The sequence below is a fragment of the Gordionus sp. m RMFG-2023 genome, chromosome 2 (assembly GCF_954871325.1).
Source record: "Gordionus sp. m RMFG-2023 chromosome 2, tfGorSpeb1-WG-v2, whole genome shotgun sequence".
Lineage (NCBI taxonomy): Eukaryota > Metazoa > Nematomorpha > Gordioida > Chordodea > Parachordodidae > Gordionus > Gordionus sp. m RMFG-2023.
The window spans coordinates 23,889,411-23,909,647 of record NC_088776.1 but is presented as its reverse complement, the minus strand read 5'-3'; the positions used below and the strand labels follow the sequence as shown (position 1 = coordinate 23,909,647).

The window sequence follows — 20,237 nt, the reverse complement described above, 5'->3', positions numbered from 1 at the left end:
AATGTATCTTTTTTGTTTTAATTAGAGATCTCTTTCAATAAAATTTAAAAAGTTAAGGAAGGTTTATATAGAGTGGTGGTTAGAAATATTAAAGTTATTAAATAAAATATTAATAAACTTATCTGTTTAATTCACTTGCTTATCCATAATTATTATAAGGGGGGAGGAACTATTAGATTGTTTTTTTTCACCAAAAATTTTACGGAATATTTTTAGGTTAACTTTTTAACAACTTTGGCCTAATTACATTTTTAGAAATATAAATATTTTAATTTTTTTGAGGAAATGTAATACTGTAGAATTTATCATAGTCAGTATTTTTATAAATTATTAACTTATACTTAATTTTTAAAAATAAATATGGTTTAGAATAGCATAATACATTTATTTTATGGAAAGAGTGTAACAAAGTGGATGTTTAGAATTTTTTATTACATATAAATGATACTTATGAAAACTGAGAGATTTTGGAAGGGGGATAGGGAAGTTTCCGCGTTTATTTATAGTTTATACTGCATTTATTAATTTTTTACAAGGATAAATGAATATATATACCAGGCTAAAAGGTTGAGATATAAATTTTGTAATATCGGTTATGACATTTCATTGATATATTTGAAGCTCATAAACATATTAAAATTAAAACATCTTGGCTAATTGCTCTGCTGAATCGAAAAAATGTTCATCAAATAATAAATATCAAACAATTAAATATATTTTTTATCATTTTTGCTTAGTTAGATGAATTTCATTAAACTCTAATTTTGTAAATTAAAATATATTTCTGAGATGAGTAGACGAGGGAAAATCATATGTTATGAATTTAAAAATAAAAGTAATGCCAATTTTTCTTAATAATACCATATCAGCAAAAAATAATGTCTATTGATTCCTTCTCATTATTAAGCGAGTAAGTTTAGATTATTTATATGTAAATTAATTATATGTATAAATATTCATTTAAAAATATTTTCATATGCAAAATACATAAAACATTTAACTTTATACATATTGTTCTATGTATATTTTACAAAGATGATTATGCATTCTAATCATATTTAAAAAAAATAAATCAATTAATAAAGCTGACCTCATATTTATTTAAATATTTTGTAATAATGAAAGTGATTTAGGTTAGCCTACATAATTATATTGCACATTTAAAATATAGTAATAGTTTTGTAATATATATATATATGATTTCAATGCTTATTTACATTTTTTAATTTTTTTGAGATTCTACTTTTTTGATAACTTAAATGACATATTTATAGGAACAAATTTAATTAACTATTTTACCTATTAAATTTGTTTAGAAGGTGTTATCCATATTAAAGCCTCATTTTATTAATTTAAAGGAATGTAAATTCGAAAATCAATATGTAATACCCAATTTGTGCAAATTAAAATGAATAAATTTTTTATAAAATTTGTATCAAAATTATAATTATTTATTTTAATTTAACAGTAATATATTTTATTTTAATGTCTATGAAATAAATTAAGAACCATAGATGCATTTACACAATTTTTGGTCCTTTAAATTTATAAAATGTGGCTATAATATGGATAACATCTTCTACAACAAATTTAATAGGTTTAGGTTCCTGTTGACTACATACAAATAATTTTTGTAATTACAATGTTCAACTTGAAATATTGCTTTTGTGTCATAATGTTTTAACATACTAACCTTATCTAAAAATGCACGCATAAAAAAACTAATTAAAATATTCTAATTTATACTTAATTCAAATCATTAACAATATTTTTCTAATTTTGTTATCAACTTCATTATCATTTTAATCTTAAAAATTATTTATATATGATTTTTTTTAAAAAATAACTAGTTGAGTGTCCATTTCAATTCCTGATTATGAAAAAGCATAAAAATTTTACTAATATTTAAATGCTTTTTTGGTGTCATTAATCTCTTTTTTCCATTTTCCAAATCATGACCATGTGTCATAATGGTTATAGTAAAAATTCCTAAAAGTGGAAAATTGATGATGTAACTAGTCTACTTGGGTGAAAAAATTTGTGGCCATTAAACTAAAAAAAGGATAACTACTTTATGGTAATATATAATTCACTAAATTTTTTCCCCACTTTTTCCAATATCATGACTTAATATAATCAATAAAATTTGGATAAATAATGGAAGAGTATCATATTTGACACATATTTTTATATAAAATGTTATACCAGTCCATAAATGTATTTTACAATCTATTTTTTGAAAGAAAGAAAGAAGTAAGAAAAAAAATAATAAAGAAAGAAAATAACTATTTTTAGTTCATTGTTTCAACTATATATCCAAATGGCACATTAAGTTTATATAGGAGTGGGGCTCTAAATTGTGATTTTCTTAACCCTCTAAAAATTTTTTATAAATTATTATTAATGTTATATATTTTTCCAAATGACACGTGCATAGATGATGATCAATTTATTTTTTATATAAATAAATTTAGTTCTTTAAATGTGATCCTAAGCAATATAGCGATATTCGAAGATATGATAGATCTACTACCCTCAAACTTAAAGGACAAGGCCTCCTTTCTCATGGGTAAACGCAAGCTTATCACCGATGCCAATATTCACTGTGTAAAAATTATTGTTTATAAAATATTTTGCTATAGTAAAAGAGTGTCGAACCATTATTTACGTTTCAGTTCCATTCTTGGTTCTTGTTTAAAATTCTAAAACAATTTATTTTTGGAAAAAATTGTTTGTATTTTTTTTAATTGTCCCATAATAATATAATTTTAAAACTAAAAGCCAAACAAAAATTAAATAAAATAAATTGTATTTCATCATTAAATTAAATAACATACCAAATCTGTGCTATTTATTAATTAAATATTTTAATTTATGCTAATAATTTAAGATTTACAAATATAATTTTAAACTGGTTCGAAATAGTTACAAAAATTTGGTTACAGTTTAGAAAATAATAATCATTCATTATACGTTTTAGTTTGTTTCGACACCTTGGTTAGTATAATAGGCCATAACTTAGATCTAAAAATGATTTATTAATTGGATATCCAATATATTCTCAAGTCACTATATCATATTATATATACCTTTTTTTATTGATCAATCACTATATTACACATTATTATGTTTTTTGATAATTGTAATTTATAAAGGTCATTTATTTTTTTCCCAAAAAAATATCTGAAACAAAGAATATTAAAGTAGCTTAGTTATGGCTGTTTTATTAAAACTATGATACATGGCTAATTTACAAGTCAATTATTTAAAACTTATTCAAATCCAGTATATCAGTAGTGTAGCTAGGATATATTTAGTCCAATCAATGTTTTAAATGAAGTGTATAATAATAGACACCCCAACTCACTTCATGCTTCGACCACTTTTTGACCAATATTTGACAATAATATAAACTGTGTCATTTCAATTTTTTATTAATAGAAGGATAGGAAGAAAGAACTACAAATGGACATAATTTTAATAATCGTATTCTTAATATTCAAGTTTATAAATGTTACATTTAAAATAATAAGCATAAACCGAGTTCATATTATTTGCAAAGAAACTTGAGGAACAAATTTATAAATGTCCGCAGAATGTGAATTGAGCGTATATTCTTTCGATTCAAAAGACTTAAATTTAAAAAATTTGCAGATTATAGTAATTCTTCTTATCTCATTCCGAAAAAATCTGATATCAGCTTTGTTAGAAAAGGAGCCGCCCTGCCCTGGTGCCTCAATAGTTTACATTCAGTTTAAAATAATGGTATTATTCCACGTTTCATAATTCATAAGCTATATGTTTTTTATCCAAAAAACGGTTAATTATTCGGGCGTCTTAGCCATAGAAGGTCAGTCGCAATTGGACGTAACGTAAAGTAAACGGATTAAAAAATTGTAACAAATTCAATTTTAAAAAGTTAAAATTTTATAAAAAATATTAAATAGGCCTAACATCATTTGTAAAATAACTGTCATTAATTCTTATATTTTTATAATTCTACGCGCGCATTTTTATTTTCCATATGCTTCATAAAACAGTTAAAAATAGAAAAATATTTTAATAACCTAAGAAGTACTACAAATAAATTAGATTTAGAAATAAACTTAATGAACTCAAAAATTAAAGATATATATATATGTATGATACTAAATAGACAAATTTCGTAAATAGCGTACTTACGAGATGGATATTGTTTGTTTAAATGTGTTAATTTATTTCTTAATTTCTAACCCTTTAAAATTCATTTCATACTAAGACATGCACCAATTTTAAAATCATTTTTGAAGATGTAGCCGATGATCTTAACGAGGTGCCAAAGAAAAAAACTTGAAATGAAGCAATGATAATTAACTTAATATCACTAATAGATATGATGAAAATTCTAATCAATATGAACATATATTTTATGGTATCAAAATAAAATCTTCAATTGTTTTGTCCTGACATTAGTCGAAGCAATATATAAAATACCAATATCTCCAAAATAATTATTTATTGGAAAAAGGCATAACTTTAATGAGAGTAAATATGAATGCCTTCAAATGATCCCATCAAAAAAATGGAGTAATTTTTAAAATTTGAACATATTCAGCGTAAAACCTAGAAAAACTATGTAAATTTGTATTTTCAATTATTCAGGAAAAATTGTTCCTAAATGCCATTCAATTTATTAGAAGTCGAATGGAAACGTGAAATTTATTTACGTGATACGTGAAATTAAGCGCACTAGTCCTATAATGTCGTATATATATCGAAATATATATACAACAGAGCAACGCTTGGTTCTCTCAAGAAAAAACCCATCTAATTGGGATAGAAGATGGGAACTAATTAAATAATTAAGAGGACCATCCACGTTTTATGGGCAGGCCGCGGTTACCTGTGCGCGTAAGAAGCAAAAGCTCTTACTTAAACGCCCATCGGAAATAAAAAGAGAGATAAAAGCCCATGCCCGATTAAATAAACTTTTTGGTTACTGGAAGGGTAATATTGGCTATTTTAATTTTATTTTAATTTGCGTTGAGAGAGATCTTTACATATATATACTAAAGATACTAAAAGGTAATATAGATTGACTTATATACACCATATGGTATTAATATAATAATATTAAAAGAAAATAAGGTATCAGAACTTACGTATAGGAAAATAAAATCGAATGATCGTCCATGAAGAGTGTAGAGAAAGAAAAAATTGGCTTTAAATATATAGATGAAGTGATGATGGGGACAGGGAGGAAGTAATGATGGGGACAGGGAGGAATGGATAAAGTCACAACGTATTTTCGTGGGTAGAGGTTAGTGGTCATTAAGGTAATTGGCTTTTATTTTTAACAGTTTATTTATCGCGTTTTTATTATTATTTATCTGGGTGAATTGCGTTAGGCTAATATTCATCTTTACGATATCTGTTAGGGTTTTGTTTAGCCAGTACGTTTTGTATTGTAGTAGCTCTTGTTTTTGTATATCGGGAGCCAACTAAGGGCCTCAAATGCTAAATTATTATCCGCTTTCCTCATAATATGAGCAAACAGTTGAACTCTTCTCTTTTTGAGTTGGACCGCTACCGGAGTATGTTTGGATAAACTCCATAGACTTACATTTGAAATGACTCTAGGATATATATATCCATTAATAAGTCTCAGACATCTATTTACAAACACCTGAAGCTTCTTTATCTGGGCCTTGTTGACATCCCACGTATCACTTCCATATAGAAGAATAGGAATAATCATAGAGTTGAAAACTTGTAGTCTGCTCTTAACCGAGATCTCCCTGGTCATCCATAATTTAATATATTTGTAGAACTCTGCTTTCGCGTGTTTCAATCTTAATTCTACCTCATTCTTTATGTGTCCTTTATTATCCAGATTTACTCCAAGGTACTTAAACTCCTTAACCGATCTAATCCCCAATAATTCCGTTGTCCGTACCAGGTTTATCTCTGCCCATGGAGAGGGCATAACGACTGTTTTATTCATGTTTATAGTTAATCCTATCTCTCCACTATACGCTTTAAGTATATCAAGAATACAAGAGGCCTCATCTAGGGATTTAGTAATTATTAATATGTCGTCGGCATAGGAGATTATACGATGTTTCAAGTTTAGGTTGTCGCGACTGGATAAAGTTAAAAGATTAAACGCTCCCAGCGTATCCGCAATTATTTTGTTCATAATGATGTTGAATAGAATTGGAGATAAGACGCATCCTTGCTTAACTCCTTTCCGCACCATGAAGGATGGAGATTGAATATTTTCTACTTTAAAGGTAGCCATCAATGAACTATAGTGGTTACTCAGGATTCTTACTATATTTACATCCACACCACTATCTGTTAGGATTTTCCACAGAATCTCGTGTTTTATGCAATCGAAAGCTTTCCTAAAACCCACGAAGATGAATAGAAAAGGGAGCTTATATCTATAGCATTTCTGTAGAGTGATTTTTAATGCTAGTATGGGTTTCAGGATATTTCTGCCTGGTCTATATGCACAAATATTGTTTGATAACAGGTGGTTTGTAGAATTTAATATACGGTTCCTTAGAAGTACCATGAATACTTTAGAGGTGATAGATGTCAGCGCAATCGCTCTATAGTCGTCAAAAGTAGAAGGATTAGGAACCTTAGGGAAGTTGCAAATGAAGGATAAGTTCCATTCTCTAGGAGTGACACCAGAAACCCGGATCTTGTTGAAGACCATAAGTAAAAACACAGAAATGTAATCAGGAGAGACTTTTAAGTGCTCCGCTTTAATGTTATCCAGTCCCGACCGCTTTGTTGTTCGCTTAGTTTAAGGATAGCCCTCATTGATATACTCCCACAGTTGATAAAATTTGATAATCCTAGGAGGAATTTGGTCGCACTCTGTAAATAGGAAACTAGATGTTCAGATGTATATAACATATACGAATAACTGATCCAACCAGAGCTTACGATGACTAGCTCCTCATGGGTCACATATAATATTGTTATTTATCTTCAGTTATCGGGTGACTTCTAAAGTTCTGAAGATTTGTAGAAATAGCTTTAATTTATTTGTATGCATCGTACACATTTATTGCACTTCATGTCTACTTCGATCTCCTTAGCCTTCTCAGCAACGATATTTGCGCCTATCTGATCTTCACGGTTAGTTCTTTGAATGTTGTTTCCATAACCATCCATTATTCCCTGTGACTACTTAGATGGTGGTCAATTCAGCTTAATGCTTAAGAGCGACCGTAAGCGGGGAAACCCAATCACTGACGGTGTTATGCCTCTAATATTCGTGAAGTCCTATACAAGTAGACAGCAAAGATACATTTTAACAATCTAAAACTCCAACATTTTTCTAAAGTTGAATTTTGATTGCCTTGCAAGAATCTCGCTGAATATTCAATGAGAGTCTGGTAAGACAATCGCGTCCTTGACTAGGGGGAGTTTTAGAGTGGTTTAAAATGTATCTTTAAAATCTAATTGTCTAGGACTACACGACTATCAGTGGCATTACACCGTTAGTGTTTTTGTTTCCTCGCATACGGTCGCTTTTAATCATTAAGCTGAACCTGACCACCATTTTGTGAGTCAGAAATATTAATGGATGGTTATTGCTTTAACATTCAAAGAACCAACTGTGAATATTTGATAAGCATAAATATCGATGCTGTGAGGAATAATTAGTTCGACGTATACATGAAGTGTAATAAATGTGTATGATTTTTGTGTTTGAATGAAAGCTATTTCTACAAATCTTCAGACCATTAGATGTTTTGCGATAATTCAAGATAGGTGACAAGGCTGTACGCGACCTATTTGGAGCAGATGAATCATCTGGTTAAATCATTATCCATATATGTTTTGTTTTTTATATACTAGTTTCATCTTTTCCTATTTTGCGTATTAAAATCCACCTAGGATTATCATATTGTATCATCTTTGGGAGTGTATCAATGACGTTTACTAGTTCATCGAAGGAACAATGTAGTGTCTTTCCTGGATAACATTAAAGCGGAGCACTTAAAAGTCTCTCCTGATTACATTTCTGTGTTTTTACTTATGGTCTTCAACAAGATCCGGGCTTCTGGTGTCACTCCTAGAGAATGGAACTTATCCTTCATTTGCAACTTCCCTAAGGTTCCTAATCCTTCTACTTTTGACGACTATAGAGCGATTGCGCTGACATCTATCGCCTCTAAAGTATTCATGGTACTTCTAAGGAACCGTATATTAAATTCTACAAACCACCTGTTATCAAACAATATTTGTGCATATAGACCAGGCAGAAATATCCTGCAACCCATACTAGCATTAAAAATCACTCTACAGAAATGCTATAGATATAAGCTCCCTTTTCTATTCATCTTCGTGGATTTTAGGAAAGCTTTCGATTGCATAAAACACGAGATTCTGTGGAAAATCCTAACAGATAGTGGTGTGGATGTAAATATAGTAAGAATCCTGAGTAACCACTATAGTTCATTGATGGCTACCTTTAAAGTAGAAAATATTCAATCTCCATCCTTCATGGTGCGGAAAGGAGTTAAGCAAGGATGCGTCTTATCTCCAATTCTATTCAACATCATTATGAACAAAATAATTGCGGATACGCTGGGAGCGTTTAATCTTTTAACTTTATCCAGTCGCGACAACCTAAACTTGAAACATCGTATAATCTCCTATGCCGACGACATATTAATAATTACTAAATCCCTAGATGAGGCCTCTTGTATTCTTGATATACTTAAAGCGTATAGTGGAGAGATAGGATTAACTATAAACATGAATAAAACAGTCGTTATGCCCTCTCCATGGGCAGAGATAAACCTGGTACGGACAACGGAATTATTGGGGATTAGATCGGTTAAGGAGTTTAAGTACCTTGGAGTAAATCTGGATAATAAAGGACACATAAAGAATGAGGTAGAATTAAGATTGAAACACGCGAAAGCAGAGTTCTACAAATATATTAAATTATGGATGACCAGGGAGATCTCGGTTAAGAGCAGACTACAAGTTTTCAACTCTATGATTATTCCTATTCTTCTATATGGAAGTGATACGTGGGATGTCAACAAGGCCCAGATAAAGAAGCTTCAGGTGTTTGTAAATAGATGTCTGAGACTTATTAATGGATATATATATCCTAGAGTCATTTCAAATGTAAGTCTATGGAGTTTATCCAAACATACTCCGGTAGCGGTCCAACTCAAAAAGAGAAGAGTTCAACTGTTTGCTCATATTATGAGGAAAGCGGATAATAATTTAGCATTTGAGGCCCTTAGTTGGCTCCCGATATACAAAAACAAGAGCTACTACAATACAAAACGTACTGGCTAAACAAAACCCTAACAGATATCGTAAAGATGAATATTAGCCTAACGCAATTCACCCAGATAAATAATAATAAAAACGCGATAAATAAACTGTTAAAAATAAAAGCCAATTACCTTAATGACCACTAACCTCTACCCACGAAAATACGTTGTGACTTTATCCATTCCTCCCTGTCCCCATCATTACTTCCTCCCTGTCCCCATCATCACTTCATCTATATATTTAAAGCCAATTTTTTCTTTCTCTACACTCTTCATGGACGATCATTCGATTTTATTTTCCTATACGTAAGTTCTGATACCTTATTTTCTTTTAATATTATTATATTAATACCATATGGTGTATATAAGTCAATCTATATTACCTTTTAGTATCTTTAGTATATATATGTAAAGATCTCTCTCAACGCAAATTAAAATAAAATTAAAATAGCCAATATTACCCTTCCAGTAACCAAAAAGTTTATTTAATCGGGCATGGGCTTTTATCTCTCTTTTTATTTCCGATGGGCGTTTAAGTAAGAGGTTTTGCTTCTTACGCGCACAGGTAACCGCGGCCTGCCCATAAAACGTGGATGGTCCTCTTAATTATTTAATTAGTTCCCATCTTCTATCCCAATTAGATGGGTTTTTTCTTGAGAGAACCAAGCGTTGCTCTGTTGTATATATATTTCGATATATATACGACATTATAGGGCTAGTGCGCTTAATTTCACGTATCACGTAATTCCAAAGAAGAGCAACTGTTAAATAAAATAGAATCGTCAATTTGCAGAAATAAATTTGACTTGACAAAAATTGAAATAAAGATTGATGAATTTGTAATTTGAGATAAAATACGTTACATATAATGTGATAACCTTTGTTCTACATAGTACCGCTTTTTAACAATTAAATTTATGAAAATCTCGCAAACTGACTTATAGAATATAGGTCTATTTTCTTATCCAATTTATCTTTTCATTATATATTTATAGATTCTATTAAATTATAATGATTTTTATTAAATATCTTATAATTATTAATAATAGCAGACTTAGACAAGTTGTCATAGTTTTTTATAATGAAATATTATGAGTATGATATGATATTGATGGTGAGCATATTTTTTTCAGTTTACATGGTAGTTGATATAGTCAGGATTTATATTAAAAAAAAGAAACAACGTATCTTTTAAAAAAAAATTGATTACGAAACTATTGTACATAAACGAAATACTTTATCTGTAGAAATAATAACGATAATGCCATTCCATATTTTTATTTAGGAAGATAACATAATTTTATATATTAATAATTATACATGGTTATTAAGGAAGTTTATATTTGTATTCATACTTTTTATATGCTTATGGCATATTGTATTGCTAACAATAACAATCAAAGTTTAATCAACCTAATCTCAGGTATATGCGAAAAGTAATGACAAAATAGAAGTCACCAATTTTAGGATTTGTATGTTAATCTTTAATTTCATATTTATTTTGCAGAATAATTATTGTTTAGGATTTTATCGTTAACTTATATATTTTAAAAATACAGAATTGGCATCCGAATATATTTTATATCGGAGGTACGCCAATATCGAGTCGAAGTATCCGCCCGATTCGAGACTACCAACACTTAATTTTTTAAATAGAGTGTTTTAAAAACATCGAAATTGCTTTATATTAGATAATATATGAAATTTAAAACAGGTATTCGAGTTTTGCAGGGTTGGCCCGCAACGGGCAGGACATGATAAATAAAATATTGTCCTGACCCGGGGCTCAAATTTTAAATATCCATTTTCCTTTTTCCCTGATTGAATATGATAATTAATAAAAAAAATAATAAAAGTTTTAAAGAAAGTTGAGATGGAAACGAATAATTAGAAGTAGTCAACAAAAAATCAATGAAAGAAAAGAACATGTCTATTATTTTTTGAATCAAATTGGAAATTGGTTTAAATCAGTTTTATTTAATTCACTAAATGCTTTATTATCATATTATTTTGTAATAAATCGAAAAAGATACAGACTAACATAAAAATTATCAGAATCATTGTTGATATTCAAATTTAATGTGATTAAACTTAGATGATAAAACAATTTTTTTTGTTTGAAATATTTCCTAATTCCATTTATAATGAAGTTAGGCCGCATCAGCCCGTGTCTAAAGATTTTTAACCACGGGCTTCGGGCTGACTCAGACTGAAATTAGATTTGACAGGGACTCTACTAATTTTTACATTCTTTTACGACAGCAAAGGAGACTTTTTTAAAATGTAATATCGCAACGCAAAGACGATTTGGTTACCATATAGCAATTTACTAAACAATGACTAAATTTTATTGTCATTTATATATATATATTTGTAACCCTATTCAATTTTTTTAACCTTACTCCTCCAAGATATCAGAAAAAAGTAGTCCTGACTAGGATCGAACTACTGTTCTACACTACACTCCATGTCCTTTTTATCTCTAATCCTTTAAATCACAGCATCCATTAAAAAACGAATAACTTTTACTCTATTATATTTTGTATAAATTTTTTAAATAAAATAATTACGGCTCAATCTGCTTGAGAAATTTTTGTTTAAAAAAAACCATTTTTTAGGCCGATCAACTTCTTTGATATATATATAATATATTATATCTAACCTAGAAAAATTTCGATACGGCATTTGAAATCGGGAAATAATTATCGCTATATCAACCAAGATTTTTATATGTAGTAGATAAGAAAATTAGGCGCGCTTTGATTTCAAATTTTTTTTTATTCGGGTCAGACACATACAAAGATTTTTTTTTTAGACAGGACTTGGACCTTATTTTAAGTTGGATCAGACCATTTTCATAAATAATAGTTTCGATTTTATAATTTCTCGGATGGGCCCGGCACGGCCTTACAAAATAATTATAATATTCATTTTTAATTATATTTTTTATATCAACAAAACATAAAATTTTTCTGTTTAAAATTGAATCGAAATTTGAAATTCATTCAATAACATCTTTTCTTTTGTGATATTGTCTATTGTATTTATAATGGTAAAGAAGGTAATTATCAATATTGATTAATATTTTTATGTATTAGCCAAAACCAATATTTTTTTTGTTTTATCATTACCACCTACTTCTTAACAAGGAATTAGAATTGCGTGATTTTTATTCCCAAAAGTTAAAAAAAAAAATTGTGTAAAGTACTGCTAATAGTTAAGCAAAATAATTGCGCAATTTATTTCGCAACAAATCTATTTTCGCTCGAAAAAAATAATTAAATTGAAAAATTTTAACTGTTTCCTGGCCTTAACATATCGTGTACAATTTTCAAAATTTTGATTTATTTTATGTTTCCTTTTCTCTTATTGAGATACCATGTATAAAATAGAAGTATAATTGCTAAGAATATTTTTTCACTTTATACCATTGCCTGCTTTATAAATTTTTATTAATATTACTATTAATCGATATCATTTATAAATCATTTAAATTGGCTGGTCCCATTTCATATATATAAATGGCGGGTAAAAAAAGTATCTATGATTATTGATACAAGGTAAAATAATGAATGATAGAAATTAAAAAAAAATGATTATTCTTTTTTTTTAAAATATCATTTATAAATTGGTATATGTTAAAGATACTTATTTATGTTGAGGTTTATCAGTACCTCAACAGTATATATTTTAGATGATTATAAAATTTTCTAATAATTTTATTATTAAAAATTGGAACCGCTGATATCGATGATCGGCCTATTTCAACTTGATATGGTCAATATCACATAGCTTCCGAAAAGCTTTGTCGCTGCATGTCTAATAAAAAATTACAATAATTTTAGGAAGGTTATATTTAAACACCTTAAGATGTCTGTATTCAATATTTATATATATGAAAAAAGTGGCATCGTTACACATTAAATTTTATATATCTCACAATCACTCATTGTCATTTTTGTAATATTGTCTATTTTAGATATTATTGATTTATAAATTTAATATAATGTAAAATATAAATTTTAGATAGACCTCATTTTAAAATTAATATGTTCGGTAGGTTAAATAATTTATCTTTTGGAAATTGTTTAGTAATTAAAATATTGCCAGGTCTGAAAATAGTTTATTATTATCCTACTCAAGGATATTTAATATTGTGGAAAGGAGAAGAGTACTCAACGTTTCTCTATTGGGTTATAATAAATTTAACATGGGTTTTTAAATTTTACAGTGCGCTTTATTTGAATGGACTATATCATTTTAAAACAATCTTTTATCTTGAAGCGTGGAAATTCGGAAAACTTTACACATTACAGATTTACCCAATAATATAGGTTTGTTATTAATTATTTTGAATTAAAATGAATTGTTATATCTTATATAAAATCATTAGATCTATCCAATCAAAAGATCATGTTTTTATTTATTGCACTGATAAAATTTTAATCGTTATAAAGATAAACTATTAAAATAGCATCTAAATCATTAGTTGTTTTTTAAATATTTAGTTAAGAAAAAAGTAAAAGTACGTTTATGTAAATATGAAATGATTTTTTAGCCCAGCTCATAAAATAATATTTGTAAAAGTTGTCCAGTCCGGTGTCATAATATTTTTATATAAAGGAAAAATTAATTTAGCTTTAATCTTTTTACGAAATGTAAAATTTGCACAAGTCCTGCCTGTTCTAAAAATATTTTTGCCGACCTGTCCAAGCCTACCTCTAATGCTGGAATGTGAACCCATTTATAATGAGACTAGATATAATATTGATGAACCCATTTTATACTATTACAAGACTTAATTGCAAATTCGTTAAAAATGATTAACATTACATCATAACTCGATTTCTCTTTTTTTCAATATATTATTTTCAAACCAAATTTTGGTATATTTTTTGGTTTATTTTTCGTTAAATGTAATTTAATATTAATGTATAGGGTTATTGAAATGATTATTTTAAAATAATTAACGGGTTAAACAAACATTTCCCATTAGGATATGAATTTTTTTTTAAAAAAAAATGGGGGTAAAATTGGTTGGTGTAAATTATTTAATTATACAAAATGAAAAATCACTTATAATTCCAAAAAATATAATTTTGAATTTCATAGGAATTGATCTATATTTGCGAAAGTATTTTTTGTATGTATTGTCTCTTGTGTGAAGAAGAATACTTAAGACATTATGACTTGTAGAAAGATCGCCATTGAATCCAAAATATTTGCCATTTCGATGGCCATCTTTACGTCGCATGACGGTTTTTTATTTACTTAGTAGAGTGGCCTAACATTAGTTTAAATCAAAGATGCACCGGTAATCGTTACCCGGCCGTATCTAGACATCGACAAGAATTTAAATAGAATATGAAATAACTTCACATAACACGTCACTCCCTATAGATTCCAATAATTTCCCACCTGATTTGTTCCTTAAAATAAATTGCATCCCAACCCTCTCGATAAAAATCGAAAACTTATAAACCTTAACCTATTTTTTAAAAAAAAACTTTTAAATCGTCAAATTAATAATAATTACTTAAAACCTTCTATTTTTAGACATTTCCCCAGTTCTTTATGATTTTATTACAATTAAATTTTTTTTTATAATCTAAACCTCCAATATTCAATAATTTCTAATCGAATAACGTAGTATATTCATAATGAAGAATTCCATTATTAAAAATAAGCCAAACTAAATTAGGGTAGACAACGTGATATTAACTTATTAATTATAATAGTTATAGTATCATAAAAAAATATTGATTAAATTAATTAAAATGAATTAAAATTTAATAATAAATATTATTTTCTTTTTGCAATCGATTGAACTTGAAATAAATCATTAAGTATATATTTATAAGTTTTTTTATTTCGCTCGTTCTGATTTCATCTTCTTATCATCTTAAATATTTTTATTTTTATGTTGGAAAAGAAAATAAATTTCAATCCTCTCATTATACTATCACATTTAATCAATCAACTTATTTTTAACTGATTCCAACACCTATTTTTCGCCTAACATCAACCTCGAGTTTTTCACCGAAAAACTTGGGGAAATTGGGAATTTAAATTTCTCCTCAGTTTATAGTGACTCTTTTTCGATAAGCGCCTATAGAGTAAACCTTTTGCTGATTATCCCACTGTACTATCATAAACTAGACCTCTTCAAAAACGAATTCAAATGGAATAGCGTATTATTTGTGTTCAGCTATCTTAAACGAATCGAAGATTTACTATCTGTTCGTAGTAAATAATGACCACCATTTGTATTCAATTCGAATAATTCAGTTTTTTAAATATTATAATTCTTTGAAAGTTTTTATTGTACTATTATGTTATTTCAGGTTAAAATTCATCAAAAAAAACTAGCTATTAACCCTAAAATGCCTGAGTTGAACTAGTCCAAAATCAGCTAAAAAAATTGATATGAATATTATTTTTGGATATTATTTTCTTTACCAACTATTCTTTTTTTCCTGTAATTATGCAGCATACAATTTAAGATTTTTGAAGTATACTGACTTCGATGAATTAAGATCATTTATAAAATCTTTAAAATCCTTTGCTATTTCTATAGGTTATCATTTTTAAAGAGTTTTAGCAAATTATTTTTAAATGAGCTTTTATAAATAAAGTTTCTATGCAAATAAGAATTTTATTGCAACTCTTTTTTTTTATAAAGGTGTAAATGGAACATTGATAAACAATGTTGTTCATTTTTTTCCTTTGAGTTTTATAATGCTTATTAAATATAGATAGCTTTTTCACTATCTCTACCCTATTTATATTGTTTGAGGAGGACATTTTACCAACTGGATCATCGGGGTCACTATCCATTTATGATAGATATTTAAGTAATAATTTTATTAAAATTAAGGTTTGAAATTTTTATCGAGCCAACCAGTAGGAAGAAAAGCATTTTCCCCACCAGACCCAACAACTCGCATAAAATTGATTTTATATTCCCAACTAGACCCAAAAATCAGAATATAAAACAAGTTTTCCCCCAAATTTTTTTTGTAGTATATTATAAGAAATAATCTAAAATTAAATACAATCAAATCCGGATTTATTTATGTCACTCGTTAAATTCAAAATCACAACTAAAATATTTCCCAACTCTTCCTACCTGAAAGATAATTCCCCCCCCCCCCAACCCAAAATAAAAATTATCACAATTTTATGACTTTGGGGTCCCTGAGTTGAGTCGGGTGTAGCTCTCTAGTATGAAATATTAATTTTTGCATAAAATTCGTTTTAATGTATTATTTATCATAATGTTAATTTATTATTCGCCAAATTTTTATATATATTCCGAATCGATTACGAACGAATAATTTTTCGATGGGATCGTATATTTTTTAAAAATCGAATTTGAAAATATAGTATTAAAATAAAAACCTAAAAATTGAACAACAATCATTGGTTTTTGTAAAAAAAAAACCCTATTATTTTAGATATAAAAATGCCTTAATCTCTATTAAGAATAATTTTAAAAACATTCAAATAAAAAGAAACCATTGAGAGATTAAGTATTATATTTACATAATTGAAAAATAAACCTTATTATAATAATATCTTAATTATTTTAGATCGATTTATATATTTAATTAAAATCCTATAAGGGCTAGAAGAAATGAACCTTATAGATGAACCTTATTATGTAATCTCGGTCGATAAATAGCCATATTAGATAAATATTTAAATATGTATGAAAATAAATGGCATACACTTTTTTTTATAATTACGAATTTAAAACCTAACTTTAATTTATATCGTTGCTTTGAGTGAAATCAGGGATTGATCCTGAACCATAAATCCGGTCAGACCCGTTTTTGGTGAGTAGACCCTAAACCAAAACCATTTTAATTATCTGATTTGAACCCGAAACTAAAAAATATTTAAAGATAGGTTCGGGTTAGGTTTAACAATTTTTAACATATTATAATTTTACTAGTAAAAATTTAGAATTTGATTAGAAATTGCTGAAGTATTTTTTTTTAAAAGTTTAACATCAAACCATTACTTTATATTTCTAATACTTTCTTTAATCCAAATTTCAAAAGCGCCAATAGAAATGTAATTTTATAATATCAGTATCACTTGTAATTTTTGATGCTTTTTACTTAAATAAATTATAATTCATTTCACTAATTTTTCTCCAATCCAATTCAATTGGACTTGAAAAAATTACGGCGCACAGCAGAATTCCATTGCTTAAGTGCAATTTATAAAATAAAAATGAAAAGAAACCACTGTTCGAACACCTATGATAAAATATATGGGAGAAAAAGCATTAACCTGATCAATAAAAATATTTTTATTCTGGGGAAAATATAAGCCTGATGCTAATCTTTATATTTATACAATTGAGAGAAATGTTTTCCACAACTTTTTACTATGATAAATTATATATTTTAAAACCAATAATAGATGAAATGGTATCTTTAATAGACAACAAACATAAACTAATAAGAAAAAAGTCCATGAAAGCCCTCAAAAAACCGGATTCAAGCTTAAATTTTTTAAACAATCCGATTAGGATTTTAGACAAAATAATATAATGCGAGCCTGGAGATCTTGTAGAATTCATCGCCATAAAGTAGGCCAATTTTTTAAAAAAATTTAGGGCACTGGTATCTGTTAAAATAAAAAGTATTAGCAGTGCATCTTTCTAATAAAATACTTTATCTGCCAAAATAAAAATTTAAGCAAATTTCTTAAAAATAAAAATAAGCGCAGTTTGTGGTCTATCCAAGGTTGTGAATCCAACCCTGCTATTTTCCTCCTACAGAACCTAGTTCAAGATGGGTTTTATTACATTTTATAGTAAAAATCATATATTCAAATACTTTGAGCAAGATTTACGATATTTTAAATTTTGATTGCCTTGTTAGTTAATTGTCAGACACACATTCATTTAACATTTAATTTTGATTATATAAAAGAAATATCAAAATATCAGGAAGGAATGTTAAAAAGGTCTATATTCAAACTTCTCTTTGCAATAAACTTAATTAATATGATATCTAATCATTTGTGAATATCAAAAAAAACATATATATATATGTAATAGGAAAAAAAAACCCGGAATATAAACCCCCAGGAAAAAAAATCCCAGGATTTTTATTTCCATTTTTATAGAATTTGTCACAAGAAGCAATTCTCAATTTCAAACACGTCGAATTAAGACCCGATTTCCTCCAGAAACTTGAAATGTGAATCAGAGCACTCTATCCGACGAAAAACGCACAAATAACTCATTGCGAAGGTTGGAATCATCGTTTTTCTAATCTGGTTGGGAATAAACACCCATCAATCTGGGCATTGATTAAAAAAAATGAAATGCGAGGTGGCTACCGATGAAACCAAACTTCGATGACATGTAGATAGGACACCGAAAACAAAATTGAAGAGTTAGAATACCCAGATTTGGTTAAAGAAACTTTGCGGGGAATACTGTGATGGGGTGCGAAGCCTTCCAGATTTTATAAGAGCGATTTCCTTCAATATTCGATGTCAAAATATAATTATTATTCTAAATTATTAAATTTGTATATACATAATCATAATTTACCAATAAAATGAATATATTTTATTACAAAATTTTGTCAAATTTATTCTACTTAATATCGTAATTAAGAATGGATTTTATATCTATTAATACCAAATAATCTTTAAATGAAATATATGGGTTATTTTACTATGGTATTTTTTCCCAGTACCAATTTGAACTATCTTGCTTAAGCATTTTTTATGGAAGGTATGAGTAATCTTTAAATAATGAATTAGGACCTAAATATTTTTATAATATTTTTTTCTAAAATACTAATTTATCTATGCATTTTAAAATGAGTATATCCATTTTAATCCAAATAAAAATATACCTATATTATTGGTTCTTAGGTAAATTCTATGAATATGAAAAAAAAATCCAGGGATTTATTCCGGGAATTTTTTTCCGATTTTCTTGGGGATTTATTTTCCGGGGGTTTTTTTTCGATTTTCCTGGGAATTTGTTTTCCGGGAGTTTTTTTGTTTGTAGTTTTGTTTCGGGGGTTTTTTTCTGGTAGTTTTTTCCGGGGGTTTTTTTCCGGGATTCATATATATATTGTTTGCAACAGTCCGGTCCCTTTTTTCGAAAATGAGACCGGACCGATGGACTGTTAAGTCAAGTGAGACCGAACCGTGGGACCATCGGTCCGGTCGGTCCCATCTAAATTTTTTTTTATCAAGCTACAAAAGTTTTATTCTGCATTAAATTTATTAAAAATGAAAAGTGTTAAATTACCAATATTTTAATTATATCATCAAATCATTTTTATTATATTATACAAATACAATACAAATGCCTAATATTTCAAAAGAATATTAAAATACAAAATTATTATTTTTTTGATATATATAATGCGATAGATATTTGGTTATAAAATATAAATAAATATTTTAATTATTTTCTAAAAAATCAAAAATTATTCTATTTTTTATTCATGATTCAAGTGTCATTATTGATTGAACGGATTCATTCTATTTCGTTTTTTTGCATTTTATCATTAGCTTTAGAAAAGATCCGTTCACATGCTACAGATGTAGCTTGCTGTAGTCCATTCTACTTTGGCTAGAATTGGAAATCGATAATGATTCCCTTCCACCAATCTAGTATGTTGGAATTAATCGGATATAAAATTCAGATAAGTATATATCATCTTTCTCTGCTGATGTCCCAGTTCCCATGAGCCGATCCTTGGTTATTCTCTTATTTCTATTCTTTTTTTGAATCTAAACCAATATTAATACAAATAATAGAAAATATTATTTAAACCAATAGCAATAATTTAAACCTAATACCAATAATATTTCGTTAATCTTGGGTTTTTAATTTTGGTTCCCAGTCCTAATCATAACTATAAATATATTTATTTGATGAAGTTTTTATTC

The 20,237-nt window shown here is 27.7% G+C and overlaps 1 protein-coding gene across 1 annotated transcript in view; it reads left to right on the top strand.

Annotated features, from left to right (window-relative positions):
- The first annotated feature begins 773 nt into the window (after positions 1-773).
- Positions 774-20,237, top strand: part of LOC135923322 (protein AMN1 homolog) — a 39,939-nt gene continuing 20,475 nt past the window's right edge. Inside the window, exons 1-2 of the mRNA XM_065458006.1 lie at positions 774-910; positions 2,475-2,607. Of these exons, the coding sequence (XP_065314078.1) occupies positions 879-910; positions 2,475-2,607 (165 nt within the window). The 5' untranslated portion in view covers positions 774-878. The remainder of the gene's footprint in view (positions 911-2,474; positions 2,608-20,237) is intronic.